General features: G+C 37.3%; 2 protein-coding genes across 2 annotated transcripts in view; both read right to left on the bottom strand.

The window, feature by feature from the left end:
* Positions 1–2,572: 2,572 nt before the first annotated feature.
* FOXI1 (forkhead box I1) lies at positions 2,573–8,369 on the bottom strand. Its single transcript, XM_038186389.2, has 2 exons — positions 5,649–8,369; positions 2,573–4,552 (listed from the first exon to the last, which is right to left on the bottom strand). Exons 1-2 carry the CDS (start codon positions 6,220–6,222, stop codon positions 3,999–4,001), a joined length of 1,128 nt encoding a protein of 375 aa, XP_038042317.1. The 5' UTR covers positions 6,223–8,369; the 3' UTR covers positions 2,573–3,998.
* Positions 8,370–17,288: 8,919 nt separating this feature from the next.
* The window catches only part of DOCK2 (dedicator of cytokinesis 2), a 188,867-nt gene continuing 184,215 nt past the window's right edge, over positions 17,289–21,940 (bottom strand). The window contains exons 50-52 of the mRNA XM_005024959.6: positions 20,676–20,796; positions 19,470–19,612; positions 17,289–18,106 (exon numbers count right to left, since the gene is read on the bottom strand). Of these exons, the coding sequence (XP_005025016.4) occupies positions 18,032–18,106; positions 19,470–19,612; positions 20,676–20,796 (339 nt within the window). The 3' untranslated portion in view covers positions 17,289–18,031. The remainder of the gene's footprint in view (positions 18,107–19,469; positions 19,613–20,675; positions 20,797–21,940) is intronic.

Genomic DNA, 21,940 nt, shown 5'->3' on the forward strand with positions numbered 1-21,940 from the left:
ACCCTCATCATTAGTGCAAACTTGCATCTAATGTTGCTCTTCTGTCCTCAGGAGTCTCCTTCCCTAAGCTGTCCACAACTACCTGATTATCTGATCAATGACCTGGTTTGGATTTGGCAGATGAGCGAGTCTCTCATTTGCATTACTGTGGCTTGATTTTGCCACACAAAACATTTTGTCTGCTGCATACACTGTGTAGGTGGGGCTCTACCTGGAGTGCTGGGGCATGAAGGACCTCGAGCGCTCCATATTCTCAGCTATGGAAGCATCTTGTATTGCAGGACTTTAGGGTTTGTGGTTGAACCCATGACAAGGTGAAGAATCTGTGCCTGTCTGTGGTAGAGGGGACAGCTGGCTGTCCAGACCTCTGCTGTGAAATCTCAAATCTTTAACGTGATTTGGTCTCAAACCTACAATGAAAAGATAGAAAGTTTAGAACTAGTACTAGAGCCAGTGCTAAAGAGTCACAGATTCACCTGCTGCAGCTTCAGGACACAGAACCAGTGAACCGTGGGATAAGAAACCAGGGAAGGTGTTTCTGCTGAGGTCAGTAACAGTGAAGCTGCCCCAGGGATTCAGTAGCTAATCTTTGGTATACCTCAAACATATTAAGGAACTCATTACTCAGTCCTCAACACACGCTGTCTGCCACTGGAGGCTTCTAATCTTTGCCGAAGTTTTATTATGGCAGAGGAAGGGCAAGTAGTAGCCTATTCTAATCACTTTACTGCTGGTCATGTTTTTGGTGAGACGGGAATAGCCTTTAACATCTAACTTTACATGTAAACCCGGAACAAATAACTGCAGAGTCATGGAGCACAGTAACCACAGTGGTGTCTGAAGAAAGCTGCCTCTCAAAACAAACCACACTAAGTGACAATCAATACGAATCTTCACAGACAAAACTAATGAGAATTGTTAGAGCTCTGATTCTCTTTTCAAGCAGCACTGATCAGTAAAGGTTTGTAAACTAGACTACAGTTCTGTAAAGATCAGTAGTGTTTAAAGTACGTGTATATAGCAGATACAGCTCCTAGATTAGTGTTTTTTTTTTTTAATAGCATAGTTAACAACAAAGCCAAAAAAACAAAAACAAAACCAACCAAACAAAAAAAAACACTTAATAAACAGACACATCCACCAACAATAGAAAAGATACTTTTCATTCCAACACCCATGTATTTACCATATTGGCAAAGTACATGAATAGGAGCGTTACCTACAACAGAGCAGTGGGGCCACTCACAGAAGCATAGTTGATAGTTCCCTTGCAGGTCCTAGACTGATGTGCAGTAGCTGCAGGAATGTATCAGCTATCAATGTCAATTCCCTCTGAAAAGAAAAAATAAAAATAAAGAAACTACTTGTAAATTATCTTGGCTTGTTGCAAAGCATTTCTCTTTATAGGAGCAATTGTTCAAGCATCCTATGCAGACATCTTTATCCTCCTCATTGAGCAGCAGGTTCATCGACATAGTTTATGTGTGCCAAGCCAGCTAGAGAGCCACAGGGGAGCTAACTAACCCCTGCGGTCAGGGCACCTGCTGGAAACATACCTGTGCCTATGAAGAACTGGTGGGTTGGCAGCACTTCCTCATTACCTATAGGCCAAAAGTGGAATTTGATTAATAGCATGTGGGAAGCAATGAGGCACAAACTCTTGTCCTTCGAGAACAAAAAGTCAAAACTCAGTGACAAAGGAGTTGCTTCCTTCTGTCTGCTATTGTTCAGCAGTGTCATTCTCCTTAGTATAATTATCATTTTATTTTTCCCTCTCTTTCCCTGTAAGTTCACAATGGAACATTTTCCATTTCAGCACTAAGAAATCAATTTCCTCTCAGTTTTGTGAACAGTATACTCCACAGGAGCTACATTTCTAGGTATTTTGTTGTATATTTGCTGAATCATAGACGTTATGAATTTCTGAGTTATCGTATGAGCAAATCTCTGCACAACAAATGCTGTCAGCTGCTGACTTGCAGGGCATATTGTGGCCTGCCTTCTGGGCTGGTATTCTTGGAAAGGCTGTAAAATTCTGAGGGTGGAGACTGCAGCTCAGGTCTCCATACACACCTGACTTCAGAGAAACTTACAACCATGGAAGAAGGACACCACCAGAAGGTCATTTTATTTTTTATTAAGCACCGATGTTAGAAGTGGAAGTAGGTTTCACCTTCTATGAGAATTTATCATACTGAATACAAAAACTGTGAATAGTCATAGCAGCTTCCATAGTAAAAATAAAAAATAAAATAATAATTTAGAATGTAGGAAAGATTGCAGTCATATTTTGGCCAACTAGCATGTGAAAATCTAGCCTGGTTTCTTAATTTTAAATGACTGGCACCACTTTCCAACAGGGAAATCATAAGGGTGATTTTTATTTAGTGATTGTATTTTGCATAATAGCAGCAATTACATTCCTTGGGCATGAAAATTTTGATTGCATAGACATACTATCTCACTCTCTGACCTTATTTGAATATTATACTGTGTTTTCCTCGGGCAAACTGCACAAGAACTATTAAAGAGGTTTTTAAAGGAATAGGAAGTATAGTACACACACACACACTCTCTTCTATACAAATTCTTTATTAAAAATGCTTCCAGGGTTGCCTGTAACAAAACTATATCCATGTATAGTTAAAAAAAAAAAAAAATCAAGACATAACAGTATCTATTACAATGCATTAGTATGTTTTCCATCATTCTGGAAGTCTGGTCAGTGCACAGCTATGAACAGTTAAACCACAGTTAAGCTCAGCCTCTATGCACGCTGCAGGCTCTACATTCTGAGATGTTACTCTACAATAAATGTGGAACTTGATCCAACTCTTGGTTTGAAAAAAAAATACGTGTTTTGAAATTTTGTTTGTGGCTACAGTAGAATGTAAAAAAAAAAAAAAACAACAAAAAACAAACACAACATTATTCCTAATATTTACACAATAACAAGACAATTGCACAGACTTTTACAAAAAGACAAAAAACAAATATAGTACAGGGTCTTTTTTCACCACCTATAGCCAATTCTTCTGAAGATACAGCTTTTGGAATTGAAGCTCCGAGGCAGTTAACCTTTCTGCCTCCCATTTCTCCACCCTGCTCCCCGCCCCAACCTTCACACCACATTCAAATTCTTTTCTTAGTAGAAATGATTTATGTAGAACTTGAAAATAGAACAAATATCCTTTCTTCTAAGAGAACATATTAAAAATACAGGCAGATCCTAATTTCCTTATGTGAATAGATTTGTATGGGTAAGGCAAACAAAATTTGACCCTGTACTTCTACTTTAAAACATGAATATCTGATTGCACCAGCAGAAGACAACTCCATTATATTTTGTTATGCTTCCCTTCGGTTTCAAAACGAACATTGTGTCCATGACACTAGCCTGCTTCACAGCCATATTCCCCTTGGCAGTGAAAGGGGATGAGAATTTAGCCAATGCATGCACTAGTATTAGAGAAACACAGAAAGAGCACTCACCCTTCAAGTGTTGGTTGTTACTCACTGTATACTAGTTTTGGCTATAGATCCTTCAGTGTCTCAGAAAAGCTTTGTCCAAATAAAAACTTGCCAAATGCATCTAGTACAGATGGACTATATCAGTGAGAAGTAATTTACAGATATAACTACATTTATGTTAGTGCTTTAAAAGCATCGCAGCATTATTAGTGCCATGCCTGAAAATGTTTCCTGCCTAAGGTAAACAGTAACTCCTGTCAAGGATGTCCATAGAGGACCATGGTTGGCAGCAGTGCAAGCATGGTCTCCCATATGACCTCTTCATTATTGCTGCTGTTTTGATCCCTGCTTTTTTATGGGAAGCTGCCAAATGTGGAGTGCTTGGGATCTGAATAAGTATGATGGGTAAAAAGTTTGGGGCTGTCAGAAGGTAGGATGCAATGTAGAGACAATAGGCTAACACTTATCCACTTACAGATCATTTCCTCTCATAAACAGCTATATTTTGATGTCTTAGGATCCCTTATTTAAACCTCTGTTCCCTCCCTAGAAAACAGAGTGTTATTTGTGCTGATACTGCTGTAAAAATGGGTGTTAAACTGGTTGAGCACTGAGTTACTATAGCCAAGGTGACTAGAAGGCATAGAATTGGACCACTCTCCCACACCATGACTGGCTATATTAGAGAGCGGAGAGTAGGAGTTAAAGCCTACCACGTTCTGTCCCATTTTGTCAATGGGTTCAGCGTTAAGTCCCAATGGCACTGAGCGGCCCACTGAGTTAGAGCCATTGACATAGGCAGTCATACTAGAAAGGAAGTTACTAAGGCATGGACTGCTGGAAGATGGAGGTGGAGAGCCTTTATCATGTGAACTGTCAGTTCCAGGTGAGGAGTTTTCCAAGATATCCTGATGCTCTACAGCTTTGGGGCTGCCAGTCAGGGCACTATCCTCGGATTTCTCAGATGCAAGAGAAGCAGTGCTAGCCCCAATGTCAGACTTCCTTTTTCTCTTTCTGCGGAAGTTTCCATTGTCAAACATCTTTTCACAGTTCGGGTCCAGAGTCCAGTAATTCCCTTTTCCTGTTGAGGGGGGACAAATATACATTTTTAGTTTTAAGATATACACATATTTACACAATACACAATATACACAGCAAAGAGCAGTTTTCTTTGACTTTTCAATGTTTCTCTCACAGAAACAGAAAAATTACTTAAACAAAAAATACGCATATTTAACCACAAAAAGCAGAAGTCTCTTAAATTCAGGGGAAAAAAATGGTGTAAAGTGTTTCACCTGTGTCCTGTAGCCCTTTCCCACACAGCAAAAACTACAAGTGGAACCACTAAGAGGGCTTTTTTTTTTTTTCCCCCCCACTTTTTGTTTGTCTCAGCGTGAGAATGAGGTTTTCAGTGTATAGCTGTCCTCTACATTTACAGTACAGAGTAATCAAATCCCATAATGGGTTGCTCCTTCAGGTTCAGCATGGTAGACTAAGTCACTAACAAGCTAGAACCAGATCTTTGACTCTCTCAGGCAGCATAATTGAACGACTTTTAAATGTTCCCAGTGGTTCTCAACAGCTATTGATAGAAAACAATAAATAAAGGAACAATCTGACAACATATCAGCCAAGTGTGATTCCAAGCAAAACACTATTTGAAGTGAACAAAACAAAAGCAGGCTGCTCTCCTCAAGAGAATTATTGTTGACTCCCTAAAGCCACTGGATTTCTTTAACCAATCTGAATTTTCTTTATCCTCTTTCCATTAGTTCTCGGTTAAGCTTGATATAAGTCAGATGTGTTACACCAAATGTTTTTTTCTGATGTGACTTGCTCAGTCTGCTCCTATGCTTGCTCAGCTGCATGCTCTGCACATTGATCAGTTCTCAGGAGGCTTGGAGAGATAAAAAATCCCCTTCCCTGCAGAGATTTAGTAGCAACATTGATTCAAAATTCAGCTATGCATAGTTGCCTTCTAATACATCCTCATGAAAACAGAGAACTTACTGAATATATACCCCAAATCTAGGCTATTGGGTCTCTTTATGATTTATTTCACATTGTAATTGTAAGTAGTTTTTTGTTTGTTTTTTTTCTTTTAAGTGGAAAATTTTCATTTTTAAATTAATCAGGTTTGGAGGAGAAATCAAACAAACAAACAGGGGGAACTGTACCTGGATCATCTTCATCTCTGGGCACCTTCTTGAAGCAATCATTGAGAGACAAGTTGTGCCGAATGGAGTTCTGCCAGCCAGCTTTGCTTTTGTTATAAAATGGGAAGTTGTCAGCCACGTACTGGTAGATTTGGCTGAGAGTCAGCCTCTTTTCTGGTGCTCCATGGATAGCCATGGCAATAAGTGCAGAGTAGGAATAAGGTGGTCTAACCAACTTCATGAGCTCTTCTTGGGATGGGAGAGGAAGCCAGCCGAGGTCAGTTCCTCCCAAGCCGTGCATATTAGGCAAGAGCTGCCGTTGCATCCCATAAGACTGAGGAATGAAAGGACTGGCATTGGATCCAGGCAGGTATTGTGGTGGGGTAATGGAAGGTCCATTTAGCCAGAGGTAAGGATTGGGAGTTGCGTTGTAGTCCGTTGTCTCAAAAGTGCTTGGTCGCTGTGGACTAGGGATATTCTGTGGATGGAAAAAGTTCTCATAGTAGATATTCATCTCTGGAGGTTCTTGACCAATATTTGGAAATTGTGGGCTGCAGCGCGGTGGAGAGTGCGTCTGTGGATCGAAGGAGCTCATGCTCTAACACAGGCAGCTGATAAGTTATGACACACCTGTGCTAGTTCTCCTTTCCTGACACAGGTGCATCACCTATGCCCTTCCCTACCTACTTATGCACCTGTAAATGTTTTGGCTTGTACTGCAGGCTCCACCCCATGGCCCTGAGTGGCTGCAGATGAGGACGATATCCTTTTGGAATGCTGGCAGTCCCAGCCAGTCATTGATGTCACATCAACTGAACGTGAAAGTTACAACTGTTTATCTTCTTAAATGAATTGAAGGAATTTTCCACTAATATGATGCACGTAAAGACAGTCTAAGGTGCCTTGAAGTTAAAACCCCTCATTGGAGGTCCACCTCTTTCTACCTTTTACAAAGGAGTTTTAGCATGTAGTTTTTCTTTCTTTTAAAATAAAAGCAGTTTTGTTCTGCTGCTGCTTGCACCCCAGAATGCAAAAACCATTGTCATTTGTCAATGAAACAGTAGGCATACTTTAACATTAAAAAAAGAAAAAGAAAGAAAGAAAAGGTCAGACCTCCTTTTCCTTCTGTAACTTTAATTGCAACTTGCTTGTACTTGCCCCTAGGCAATCACAGTACTACAGGCAAATTCTGCAATTGGTTACTCACGTGAGTAGTCTTACTGATGTAAAGGGAATTGCTTATTAAAGTAAGGTTTAATCTTATGAGGAAAGAAAAACAAAAAAAATAAACCCAACATGCTTAATCATCAAACCTTTCATTAGAGCTTAAGTAGGTGAACTAAAATGGGAAATCATTATTTGCTGCTTCCTCTTTGCTGCAGGATTGGTGCAAAGAGGTCATAAAACCTCTTAGCAGAATTTCCAAGCAAGAAAGAGACAGGTTGCAGTACAGCTTTTTTCCAGCTTATTTCCAACTTCTTTTGTAGCTATAAAGACAAAAAAAAATGATTCCTTAGAAATAACAAATGAGCAAAAGTTTCTAGCCATTTAATGACTTGCAAAAATACCTTCTGCCTTGCATGATACCCTGTGCTTACAGATGTGAAAAAGCAAAGCTGCAACCTCATCAACACCTGTCTCAGGATGAGAAAACTCTTACATTGTACAACTGCATAAAAAACTCCGCTGTAGTTAAAAGCATACCTCCAGTACAACAGAAATGATATTTGCAATTTATTTTTTCTTCATCAAAGGTACATACATATATTTGGAATTTCACTCAGCCTTAATAACTCATGCAATTAAAGAAAGTCCTACTATGACAAGCCTTGAAGATGGTGCTAGTCCCATAATTTCTGCAAAAACGTGGGCTTTGATCTGTAGATTTGAATCCCAGGCTGTAACAAACACTTTTCTGCTTTGTCATATGTTGATTAATTCACTTGATCTTAAGTGCTGAAGCACCACCAAGATTCGACCCCTCCACAGTATTGGAGTGATTCACCTGTGTCATATTGTTACTTTGAAAGGTATGAAAAATATCACTAGAAATACAACTGGAATATTGAGTACAGAGTGACAAAGCTAGCTGATTTGCCACCTTGGGAATGCCTTTCTACATCTGTTATGTAACAAATACATACTTACACTGCACATAAAATCATTTGTACTACAAGTACGGATGAACATATGGATATTTTAATTTGAATGACCAGGAGTTCAGAGCTTGTAAATGTTAACTAGGCTATGCATATACACGTTAAACAGACAAAAGTTTAGTAGAACATAGCAGGGCTGGTTTATTTTTTATGTGGCATCCACTGAACAAAAAGCATGGCTTGGACATAAAACCAAATAATGAGCCATTTTTCAGGAAATAATAATGCAAGTATATCCCTTCTCATGGAAACTATCTAAAACCAATTTTCTCTCTATAAGAATCTCAGCTACAAATGTGAAAGGCTGAGCAACACTTCTTACAACTTGATAACTTACTAAAATATAGATAGCTTTTAGAAGTATATATGTAGTCCTGAAAATGCTATTATTATAAATATTGCTAATTAAAAGCAAAACAACACAGTATTTACAGAGGAGTCGATGGAACAAAATGTTAAAGAAATGCTCAAATGAATAAAAACAGGACTTGCTTTTACAATGAAATAAAACTCATAATATAGTGTAAAAAGAAAACATAATAAATCTTCGGTCCTCTGAACAAATTATCTTTTTACCACCCACTACAGCTTCTCCACCCCCACAAAAAAACACAACCAACCAAAAAAAAACCAAGACCCCCCCCCCCCCCACACACACACACTCCCACCTTGCTAATGTATTACTGCTTAAGGTTTGTTTATACCAAGAAATAAAATTCAGCTCACTGCAATGTGGACTTTGATGAGCATCATCTAAATACTTACTCCCCAAGGTGTTCTGCATGCTTATTTACAGTTCAAATACACCGAGCTGGGTGCTGGGTGAACACTTGCAGGCTTAACAAAAGAAAAAAATATCACTTCTGCAAACAGATGATGAAGTTTGTAAAGCTTCCTCTGAAAATTAATCTTTATGAAGATTTGATGCTGTGCATTTTAGCAAGGTCAGCCCCTAAATTGTGCTCTACTGCTGCCTGAGAATGCATGTTTCTGCCAGACCTACCTTGATGTGACATTTGAGCAATATATTGGACAGATCTAAGCAAAGCAAGCTCTGAGATGAAGAATGGCAAGTACTACTTCTAAAGCAATGAAATACAAAGACAACCGCAAGCTTCTGCTTAGGTAGCTCTCCGAGTGCAAAGGTCTGATCCCTCCCTGGCATGTTCGTGCTGGCACAGCTTCTAGTGTAGACACGAGGTGATCACCAACATTTTTCTTCCAACTGACTGTGCCTGATTTACTCAGAAAGGCATATAAACAATGCCAGTAAAAATGGTACTTTGTGAGTAGCATGGACACACCTTACTGCCTGAGAATCACTGTAGCACTTGTTCCAGTATAGCACTTGAGGTGCAGATGCTCCTCAGGTACAGACAAAAGGCAACAAGGGAAGAATAAACGTTGCTCAAGTTGTGATTGCTCTGAGCAGGGCAACTAAGAAGTGGAGTTAATTGAGTCTGGCCAAGAATACTGCCTCGGGGTCTTCACCACTGAGACTGCTGTTCGTGGCAGGACTAGAAGGAGAAGATAGCAATTCCAGAAGTGGAGAAAGGAGAAGGAAAAATGGTGAGTCTTCAATACAATAAGTCTGGGCACATGTGAAATGCTGGCAAGGGTGTGCTAACAGATTGTGCTTATGGCTGAAAAACTCTGAAAAGAAAATGGAAGCTGATGCTCGAGTCATAGCTTAATGATCATGACTTTCAAAGATCACAGTGCATTGGATTTGGTGAGGTCTTTGTAGGCAGGATACATCATGTTTTTTAACACTTCATTTACTTAACTTTTTTTTCCCCCCCCCCCCCCACTACAATACAGTACTGTACAGCCCTGAGGTGCACACAACTATCAATTATCAAGCCTCATCAACCACAGATATTTGTCAACTTGTGTTATATGAAGATTTGCTCCTCTGGATTTTTTAAATGAAGCTCCAAAAAGCAAAACTTAGGCCAAGCCTCTGTGGAATAGTTCTTTTTGTGCGTGTTTTTAAAGTCAGCTCCTGCATATCCCTCTAGTCCTGCCAACCGTAATGTTTCTTCACACTTGGAAACAGTGCAATCCCTTTTACAAGAGAAACCGTAATTGTCTGAAATCTTAGGTTATGAAGAGCTCAAAATACTTTCATTTAAACTGGGATTTCTCAGCATGATCACTTATGCTCCAAAGTAACCTATATATTCAGCATTTCTGAAATGTAGCAACCTGGTAGAAGAATGTACACACTAGCACACAGTAGAAAGCCAAAGCACAGGGGTCACAAGGTAGAGGAAAGCATGGGATACTCTGTAGGCTTCTCTGATATTTTTGGCTGCAATACTCCTAACTCTAGCTTCCTAACTGAATCATTTTAAACAATAAAGCCAAATAAAGAATGATGACTGCTAGTATCACAAGCACCTACCAGTCACCATGCTGTTCCACAGTGTGACAGTTTTAGAGAACTTAGATCAAAAGCACCAGGGCTACATGATGCAAAACATGTGCTTGTGCAAACCCACTCTCGCTGCCCAATTAGGTTCAAATTTTTGGAGTAGTGACTTCATCCTGGCAAACCTTACAACATACTGTGTAACACTTGTCCCCCATTTTGTCAGTACAAAGCACTCTGTCTCATGTACTTTTGCTAATCTTCCAGAAAATGTTTATACTTGATTCAGATCATAATACATACATTTGTGGACCACAGGATTATTTGGCTGTATTTTTAATTAATATGAAGCTTTAGGCTGTACTGTTAACATTGTGTATAACATAATGCAGGTGTATTATCACAGTTTAACACCTTACTGAAGAAAAGTTCATTTAAGTTATTTACGTGGTCACAAAGAAGAGGGAAAATGTTTTTAAAAGAGAGTATATCTACAAGTCAATAAACCAAGCAATGCAGCTTGTTTCAAACAACTCACACACTGAATTCAGAAATAATTCAGCATCCCTCAGTAAGACATTTTCATGTAAAGGCAAATCACCTATATTCTCAGTTACCTCAAAGTATTTGTAGAAGTCTTCATCCCTTATTCCAATAATCATCAGCACAGAGTATGCATAAAATAAACACCACTACCAGGAGAAATAAGATGTAGCAGACAAAAAGCTATATCAAGGTCACTGCAAATGCACAGGAAATGTAGAACAGTATCACAAACCAAGGGAACTGAGCTTTATTTGTAGAAATGCAGGTTGAATACTAAATTAAAGGAAAAGGTAATACCATTTGGACCAGTGTCATTGATGTGGCAATGCTGGAATTACCTTAACATTTTTTAATCTTTCAGAGCAAATCCACTGTGGATTTTTCAAGCAACATTTATAACAGGGATTTTAGAAGACTGTAAAACCTTACAGGTGCTAGTTGATGTTTTCTGACCATAAGAACTGTGATAGTAAGAGTAGTCATAACTTCTGCTTCAAAAAAGACCTTCCATGATCTTGCCAACACATAATACGGTAGAGGGGATTAGGAGTACCCTGATTTAGGTATTATTCATGACAAGCAGTAGGCAGCAAGAAATTAGAAACTTCCATTTGGCTGCCTCTGGCTTTGCTGCATTTAGATACACAACTATGCTCAGCCCTGGGAGGGAGGGATACCTCAAGTATAAACCAGAGATGGACAGATTCTGCAACTAAATTCTTCTCATTATTATAATCTGTGGTGTTGCTCAGTTCTGGGAAACTGGTACAAATACAGACACTCCAATCAACCATATTTTAACAACCTCACTGCTCCTACCAGCTTCCAAACAGCCAAAATGCTTACCAGTTTCAGATGATTTGCTTATTCTTCTGTGCCTGCCACTCTAAAAGTTTGCTTATACTAGAGATAAATAGTTATAAAATCCAGTGAGGTATTGTATGGATATCAGCTGTGTTTATCTAGCAAATTAATCAGTACACTTTTCCAAAGGCCTTCAAAGTTAAAATTCTTGTACATTTTCAATAAGATACACACCAAAGAAAAATTAGTAACAGGCTAATACTTCAATTTGAGTCAGATTTCAGCATCAAGGTATTTGCTTATGCAAACAAATCAGCTTTAGGTCATTGAAAAGACATTTTAGAAAAATGGATTTTCCAGAAAACATAACTTTTTTTTTTTTTTTCCCCACTCTTTTATTCATGGTGCTCTCTATGCCCTTTGGTGCTTGCATAACACACACTTGGGGAAATTAATTAGCAACTAAAAGGGCTGAGTGAACTGGTACAAGTGTAAGTGCAGTGAACTACTCTATGGACACACCCAGTCATAGATAGACTTTAAGTTGTTTTAATTTAACCAAGATTTTACTGTTAATCCTTGCACTTCCAGTTGCTCCACTTTGGTTTTCCTGCTATCTGGGTAGGCACATCAGTAATTTGTTCTTATATATGGGTACAGTACTGCAACCACTTACCTCCCCCTACTGGCAATTTTTGAAAATGTAAAATGTATTGAATTAAGATCTAACCTAGTTAGCTTTGTCAGTTTCTAGACTAGTGTAATCACTGTCTGCTTAGCAATATTATATATAGATAATTAATTTCTGAGAACAGTAATTATATATAGATAATTAATTTCTGAGAACAGTAATTCTGATAGTAAAACTAACAATTGGTATATAGAAACAATTTTTAACTTTTTCCATATTAGAATAATTCATATACTTTAAAATTCTTTGCAGAAACACTGGTATGTTAAGAGACTTAAATCTTTCAAGTTCATTTCCTTTGCTCTTTTGTTTTCAAATACTGATCTCTAAGAGTACTGTTTTCTTGTCTTGTTAAAAGTCTAAAGGCAGTTGTTAAGAAAGACTCTACCAATTGAAGCTTTATGCATTAGTACTATAGCTTGTGTCAAAGCACTACTGAGAGTGTCAAAACAACTGAAGTCATGTAGTAAAGACTTCACATTCCTAAATATTTGTAGAACCAGGGTATCCAACCATAACATGATTTATTGTGTGACAGTTTACAACTGTATTTGCAAAAAGAACTGCATCTGGAGCACCTCTGTTCAGGGCTACTTTTTTATATATAAAAACATACTAGTGAACATCACATGGAAAATCTTTCATCAAACTCTGTCATACATGGAGGTTTAAGTCTTATTTTAGTTACAATAAGAATGTAAAATGCCTACTTCATGTAAATAATCTCCTTTGGCTGCAGGCCTACCAGCTCGTGGTGTAGACACCTTAAATGATTGACTTCTGATATCTGTAAGCTTTCCTGTACCTTTTCAATCAATCACCTCTTAAACCCATTGTAACACCAACAGCCACCTACCTTCAGGTGAACTAGTTAAGTATTCAAGTTAATGGGCATGCCTATGAAGTGTTATCTGTGAATGCAAAAGGTTACTGTTAGAGTCATTAACAATCTGTTAGTAAACACTGGTTGAATACCCACATGCATAATGGGGCTGCAGCATGTACTAAATGTCATGAAAAAAATCTTTAACACAGAAACTATATTTGTTAAAGAATGGACACTCACGGTGACTGTTCAATTCTAGGCTCAGACATATGAAAGATCATTCAAGGCACAGTAGGCTTTCTGCTATCCTGGAAGAACAAAACAGCATTGAAAACAGATAATTTGGTCCAATTTGGTCAGATGAAACTGTCCTACTTGCCTGAAAACCACGATCATATTTATATAATATTTTAAAGTTACCAAATCCACAGTCTACCTCAGGTTTGTTTGCAGAATAATTATTCCTTTACAGTGTTAATCTTTAGCACACACAGCATGATGATAGCAAATCAGAACAGAAAATTACAGACTGAGTCAATAAAGAACTACTCTCGTCACCCCATAGCAGTAAACATTGTGAATGCTGAAGTCCTTACATCTTGTGGGCAGCCCTGGGATGTTGCTCAATGTTCTCTCTTAAAAGGACCTTGAACACTCAAAAGCAAGTAGGAACTCAGCTCTGGAAGGAAAATACAAATGAATACTCTAATAATGCCAGTGCAATTTCAAGGCAACAAGGATGGGAGATGGCTGGTAAGCATTTTTAATGTAGCCCTCTATCCCTGGGAAAATACATAGTAAGATGGAGATATCCACCTCCAAAAATTAACAAGAGAACAGATCCTTAAACTATTTGTCCTTGATCATTTATTTATTTATTTTATTTATTTATTCATTTTTAAAGGGATGACTCAAAAGAGAGTTTGGCTTTAAATTAGCTGAATTCTGTTGATTTCTGAATGGGAAGGACCCTGTGTTTGAATGGTAAGTCATCACTTTTATTCCCCTACAGTATGGAGAATCGATCTGGGATATGATTTTACAACAGAATGTCCTAGGCCTAGATGATTCCTATATTGATGTCAGAATACACAGAACTAGACTCTGGGACATTTTTTTTTTTCACCTGGATTATGCTGAAGCTGGAACAACAAGGAAAACAAAAGAAATTGTTTTCCTGTTAGGTAAGTCAAAATCCTTAAAATGAAAGAGCAAGAAAATTACATGTTTAGATGGCTTTATGCACAAGTCCTGGACCACAGCTGAATTAACAAAATAAATAAATAAATAAATAAATAAATAAATTTAATAAACAAAACTGCTTTCTTCCATCCTACCTTTATATTTTAGTAACATATTTAACAGCTTTTCTCATTTAGATGTGTCCTCATACCATGATCATGGTGGAACAAACTTACTTGAGAGCTCAACTACCTTTAGATTGATTCAAGTTATATCTTGATTTCAAAGATGCTTCCACTTCTCTGACTGAGGTGGAAGTAAAAATCCATTGATAAGCAGACACGATAGAGCTGCTTCAATATTGTGACCTTAGTGACCAGCTTTGATTCAGATTCTGCAGAGTTGTAAGGATAATAAAATTGTTATATCCTATCCCAAACACAATCAACAAGGAAAATGAAAGCAGAGATCCAATGATATCGAATGTATCTTTGGACTCCATAGTGAACAAGCAACGTGGTACCCATTACTTCACCCAAAATTCCACTCTTTTACAGGAAAGATTACAGACTGCAAATTATACAGAAAAAAAAAAAAAAAGTCCACTGTCAAGCAGTACCTACAACAAATACACAGATGTATTGCACATTAAGTCTTAGTTCAAGACCAAAATGTGTTCCTGGGGTAAATAAAATTTTTATGAAAATTCTCCTTCCCACTGTGTTCAGAAACGTGACCCTACTGACTTCAGTCTGAACACTTCCCTCCAGGTTACCCCAGCTGATTTTTACTGAATTTTTAAGAGCACTAAGTTCAAAAGAGCCTGAATAATTGAGTTGTCATTTCATAATGAGAACTTGTACAGTTTGCTGTGCATTATGTTGCGCAAACAAGGACAGATTGAACACCCAAGCTAGTGCCAAATCAATTCAAGAATGCTCCAGAATACCTTGATATAGCAGAATGCACACATTTGCCATCTAAGAGCAGACCTCATACTCCCTTGACAGCAGCTCTTCTGAAGCTAGACCACTCCATCATAGATAAATCCCAGTGCCTGTGTCTAAAATTCAGACATCTAGTTAACTGAACATAATGGCATGCGGCTTAAATGCATATTACACTCTTGCAGCTTGACAGCTTTCTGCAAGTCAACACATACAACTGTAGCTGCATATGCAGCCTTTTCTATCCCATGCTAAACACAGATTATTACAGACCCACGTTACTCAGTCCAAATCCTTACTGTCAAGCAATCCTGAAAGCCAGGCTGTTACTGTCCAGCCTATCTGAAATGTCCGTGAGAACTGGAATGAACTCTGTCAGAAAACACACATGAAAACATTGTTGTCTCCATAAATGCGTTTCTGACCTTGCATGTTGAGAGGTGGTGGAGCCATACAGATTACAGGTGAAGCTACACATGCTTCATTAATTCCCTGGGACAGCAGCCAAAGCCTAACCCTATCCTGAAGTAAATTTCTACCCTTTGTGATTCACTTACATATACATATTAAAAAAAAAAAGTCAAATAAGGATGGATGCCACCTGAGAATACCCTCTGTTTATTTGGATAAAATGTCAGCATGCACAGTTTCTGGAAACTTGTGAGTGGCTGTGGAGTTTGACGTTCAAACAACATCCTTTAAATCTCAGGTCCATGTGTGTTTTGTTCTCGACAGATATTTTTTCTGAGTTATTTTTGTTTTTCTGATCAGAGTTGATTTACATGATTTCAAGCTTGAAATAGATCCAAGATCAAGCTGGCAAGAGTTTGAATCTGTGATACTGGACAAACTAATATGATTTTTGTTGATATTTGATAAGTTAAATGTGAATCTAAACCCTGCATTGAAAATTACACTAACCAAATCAAAACACAAGCCTGACCCTTGAACCTCAACAACAAAATACTCAACACAAAACTTTCTTTTGATGTTGTTTTCCTGACATTTGTTTCTGGGTTCTTTTTATTTTTCCACTCTTCATACATTTTTTTTTTTTTTTTACCACAGCCTTAAATTCTAGTTTATATAACAGATTGAGCTAAAACTCTTCCATTCCAATCTCGTGTAAAAGCATAGCTACAAGACAAAAAATAAGCAGAAATTAATGTTTAAGGTATCTTTACAAAATAAACAGATGTTAAATCATTTTTTTCCTCACTCATTACCTGTAAAACAAAACCTTTTCTTCAGAAAAAAAAATATTTTGTGATATCAATATTTCTTCAATGAATCTGCAAATAATCGTGAAAGACAGCTTGAGTACTCTCCTCCTTCTTCCCCCAGGTTGGCAAGATGCAAAACATGTACCCCTCAGCTTTTCACTGAGATACCTACCCAATTAAACTGAGCTGTTTTTTCTATAAAAGCTTTGTTCTTCGTTTATGCTTCTTCAGAAGCATTATCAAGTTGCTGTGAAAGGCAAACGAAGAAAGAAAAGAAAAAACAAAAAACAAACAAACAAACAAACAAACAAAAAACAGTGCCAATTTTCATGGCAAAAATCCTATAGTTAGTGTTAAAACTGGACCTTTTTTTTTTTTTTTTCTCTCTCTACTGTTATTTTAGGCAAAAATTTGTTTTGGTGAAGTATTAGCTTCAATGGCAAAAATTTCAAACTTGCTAATTATTTCTGTAGAAAACAGCCTCAAACTGACAACTAGCAATGAGTCTAAGCTAATGAGTCTAATTAGTTTATTTAAGTTAAACATAAGATTGTTTAGAGCAATAGTTAGGCTTAGAACAAACCGAAGTTGCCTTTCTGTTGATTCTATCACTCAGCAAGAATATGTTAATCTCTTTCTCTTACCCAAACCCATTTAAATGGCAACTTTTAATTTTGGACAATATACTTGCCTTTAGAAATAACTGGCAGGTTTAAAGAAAAATGAGATGCTGACCTGTGCTGTCTATCTTCATGCTGATAAGGCATTATCTTCCAACTCTGCCTCTTAAGTTGTAGGGACACAGAAAACTTATTTGGAAAGCAGAAGCCTTGCGCTTTTAGAGTTCATTTGCTGACAGTAAGATGCTATTAAACACATGATGACATCTAGAGATTCCAGTGAGAAAGGTTCAAGGCAAATAAAGTTTTATTATTTTATTGATGAACAGTAGAAAAATGCAGCTTGTATCTATCATACTGATGGATATAAAATCAACTTGTACATGTGTAAATAAACTTTTGCACGTGTTCAATACAGTACCCGCTGCTCTGAAAATAACTTGGGCATATGGTGTCAGAATCACCCTGAGAAAGATTTGAGGATATAGAGCAGTGCGCTGGGAACAGCAGAGGGACCCAAGGACTGTAAATCCAACTAGGGCCACAGAGCATACTCGCAGTGACTATTTCGTGCTGAGCCATCAGTTGCCTTGACAACCTTGCCAGCAGTAGTTTAAAGATAAGTGGAGTGTGCCTATACAAGCTGCACAAAAGGATAACTTCTGTGCTCTTTGAAAAGAACAGGATAGGACTTACATTATATGGCAAGCACTGCAGATGGCCTTTTAACATCTTTCTTCCCAGGAGTGAGTTTTATCACCAGGGAGCACACAATGATTTGTATAACCACAGGCTCGATAAACTTTCATTTTATATCCTAGTGAACCCATCCTGGAGTATTTGCTTGAAATATTATTCCTGTATTTATATCATATAACTGATCAGAACCCTGAATACTGTTTATATTCTCCCTCAGTCACCTGTTATCGGTGCCTTTCTTTACAGTAGACAGTTGTCTAAAGTAGGATATATACATACATGTATATATAATTATTTTTGGTTGAAAAGTGATCATTTAATTACAGGAATTAATTACAGATCTGTAGATGGAGATTTGAAATGGTGCTCCACAGAGTACTTTCCATCTTCTAGAACTTTGGAAATACGCTGGAAAAAAAAAAAAAAAAAGAAAAAAAGAGAGAGTGCCATATGTTAATATGATTAATGTTTTTGCTTTCAGTAATATTTATATTATTTACTAGATTTTGTCCTTAACCTCTGGCTAAAGAAAAAGGCATTGACCAAATCCTGGATATTTTAAACTTGTTTCCCTACTTTGCAAAACTATAAATCTGTATTGAAACCTGTCCACGTGATTTCAATGTTACAGTGGCAGCACTATAGAAGGGAATTAAGTGGATTTATTCAATGTTTTTTCAGACTTCAAAAATGGGACATTTTTTCCATTTTATATTCTGTTTAGGTTTGTATGTGTGTGGATGAGATCATGCTGAAAAGCTGTTACTCCTCAGTCTTAAAAGAGCATTACCTGATAAATCAAACATAACTGAAACCCTACAGGCTTCAAATTAAGAGTATTCTTGTTATTACTAGGAAAATACGAGTATGAAAATACCCAAATGCTGATTAACCTTCCTAAAAGTATTTCTTTTTTTTTTTTTTCTTTAAAGACTCCACTAACTAATTAATGAATATGAAAACTTTGAAACATGAAATATCAGCACAGAGGTGATGCGTAAAATATTACAAGTGTCACAGAATGCTTAGATACTACACATAAGTAGATAACAGCATCTGCATTGGATTTCATCCTTCCACTACCTGAAAAAATAGTAAAACTTTTGAATCTTGATAACTGCACTGCATAGTTAGATAGCAATAGATATATAGCTGTATTTTTGTTGTCGTTGTTTAAATTCAATGGTGTTTAATTTTTTTTTGAAATTTCCACATAAGCCAAAGAAAAGTTTACTACACAGAAAGAAGGTCAATTGTTTAAAGCAACACGATTTATACTCCAGTGTAAGCCAATTTCTACTTTCTAATGATCATCCCTAACACCAGAAACTAACCCACACTCTGAATGTTTTACTGTATATGCTATCCTTACCTTACTCTGATACTAGTGTAAACTGCTCAATGTAATTAAATTGAACAAGAAATAATTGCTTTCCTCTTTTGCTAATAAGTGTTACATAATACAGAAAAAAAATAGGTAGGTCAAATGAGACCTCTTGTGGAACAGATGCAGAACTGCACATCTGTGCCTTTGTTAAACATATGAAGTACATTCTTATTCCAGAAAGCACAGCCAGGGGAAAATGTTTCTTACACACAGTTTCCACTCCTCTCTCTGATAAGAGAAGTAAGGAAAAAAAGATAAAATTTTCACTTACAGTCTTAAGGAATTTTAAATCGACTTGATTTTCATAGCTTAAAATATTTGAAGAGGTAACACTCCCCCCCCCCCCCCCCCCAACACACAGAATTTACCATCGTCAGAACTTACCATTGTTTTAAATAACTGGTTCACTTTCTTTTTTTTGACGGTTCTTTTGTCACCATCTGAGGTGGAAGGAAACACTGGCTGACTCAGTCTATGTGATGCAATTGTTTCATCAGGTGACACAGGGCTGACGGACAGAGTTAATCCTTAGAACAGAAACAGATTGGTTGAAAAGAAAAAAAAAAAAACAAACAATGATAGAGTGCAAGACAAAGTAGAATTTGAAATAAACTACTGCAATTACTAGAGAGAAATGAGACTTTTACAATCTAACCTTATTCTCAGAATACAAAAATAAGCAAAAATTTCCCCATTTTAACACTAAACTTCATTACATTGAAAGTGAACAGTGAAAAAAAAAATCAATACATTTGTTCAAAGAAGAAAAATACATGTAGATAAAAAGAAGCAGCAGCAGGCTATGACAATCTGGGCAGGAAATTACTGTTGCATTGTACTAAATGTCTGTTACAGGCATCTGGAAAGATAGGAACAATAACAGGGCTAGATGAAGGGCAGGCTGAGAACTGGATGTGCTATGGAAGTAGATGGGGGGAAAGGATACTGAAATCGTGCAACGTTTTCTCTGTATACCTTGACCTAGAAATGAGTTCCACATTCACTTACAGTTTTCCCTTCTTTATCACACAGTTACCATGCTTTCTAGGGGGCAGTTGTGTTACTTCATTTTCCTTTCCTCTTGCTGTGAGCAAGGTTCACAAGATCCCTCTCTAATATTAACAGCATCAATTGAAACTCCTAATACTGGGCAACCTTTGGGGAAATTCATCTGCCAAAGCAAAAGGATTTGAAACAAAGAAATGCTCTGTATCTAACACACTGAGCTGTAACTGAAGAATACAGAACCCCTTCCTTCTGCAAGTGAGGCCCTTCAGATGAGGGAAGATAAAAAATCCTTGCCTCTTTTGAGGCATGTTGAATGTTCACACTATAAAAGGAAGCAAAATCAAGAGCTCCAGAAATAAGACTTTCAGTATGTTACTACTAGGCAGCACAGAGTTATCAAGCAATAGTAGCAGTCCAGCCTCACGTGTACAGCACACACTTAAATTGTAGTGTTTGTCTTAGAGCCACAGAACCACACAGAGACAGCTACCTGCTTCTGCTTGGAGCAAACGCTTCAGTGCTACATTTTCTTAAGTAGCCAAGAAATGAAGAATGCTCATCATCTTACTATAAGCAGCTTACCCGGAATAGTTGGCATAGAACGACTGACAGAGCTCATCTGCTTGAGGACAGATGTCTTCTGAGGTGCCACTACATGCTCTGAGAGGTTGGTGTCACTCATGAACTCGTATTTCCTTGACAGCTGTTTAATAATAATAATAATAAAAAATAATAATAAGAAGAAAAGCCCTTAATGATGAACTAAGATATGCAAAACAAATACCTAGGCAAAATAATGTTTTGTGAAAAGCATATAAAATAAATAAACAAATGAATGTGCCCAATCCTAGTTCTCTGTGGAATTTCTAGTTAGATTAATACTTCTCATTTGACATAGAAAAAACATTACTCTAAAAAAGGTAGCTAAAAGAGATTATGTAATCTGGAAGTGTAGAATGGTGTTCCTACCATCTTTGGTATGTCATCAGCCAGCTCTGACTGTGTTTTGCAAGGTAAAAATAAGTTTTGAAAACATTTTTCTCTATTAAATTAACGTAGTAGCAAGCTTGGCTGTTACAAGGCTTGTCACTACTTTCCTGAAGCAATAAATAAATAAATAAATCCTGCAACACTATACACAGTTAGGTGTATCTGTACTTAATGTAGTCATGTAATCAAAGGGCAAAGATGCTACTTGGTTTTGTATACTACTGCTTCTCAAAACACGCCTGCGTGCTTCCTGTCTCTCTTGTATGACAGCATGAGACAATCACAATCCTCTTCAAGTTTCACTGCAATTCAAAGCTCAAAGACTAGGGACATGTGGCAGATTGCAGGATCTAGCTCAAAGTAATTCTTCCTTCATTTCTGAAAATGTGTTTGCTTTATTGTAGCTTCTCTCAGCTAAGACACATAAAATATTTCAACTCAAATACTACTTGGCTCTTCCACAAGTAATTAAGGTCTGTGCCCAGTGTTCAAAGATCAGTATTTTCTTCTGACATAGCTTTAAGTTTCTAGTGCTGCCTGTTTTCAGTAGGAGTATGTCACTCTGCTTTGTAGCAGCAAAAATACGAAAAATTCCAACCTTCCTCACCTCCTCACTATAGAATGAAGAAACCATGCATGTGTTTATATTACATAAACAAACAATTAAGAACCTAAACCTGTTATATTATATGTATTTACTATCATTTGCGAACATATATTTTGTCTTTTGAAACTAGTGACTACAGTCTGAACAAAATATACTTGCTGAATAGGGAAGTTGTGGGCATATTTAATGCAGGGCATTTTTCCTGATGTCGTGTGCTTCCCAGAAAATGTCCAGACAGACCAATAAACTA

This window comes from Anas platyrhynchos, chromosome 14, assembly GCF_047663525.1.
Source record: "Anas platyrhynchos isolate ZD024472 breed Pekin duck chromosome 14, IASCAAS_PekinDuck_T2T, whole genome shotgun sequence".
Classification (NCBI taxonomy): domain Eukaryota; kingdom Metazoa; phylum Chordata; class Aves; order Anseriformes; family Anatidae; genus Anas; species Anas platyrhynchos.

Excerpts from the sequence above, each read along its gene's own strand:
- FOXI1 (XM_038186389.2), bottom strand. The coding sequence starts at position 6,222 with ATGAGCTCCTTCGATCCACAGACGCACTCTCCACCGCGCTGCAGCCCA. Across the intron at positions 4,553-5,648 it reads CAGAGATGAAGATGATCCAG|GAAAAGGGAATTACTGGACT; the intron begins GTACAGTTCCCC and ends CCCCCTCAACAG.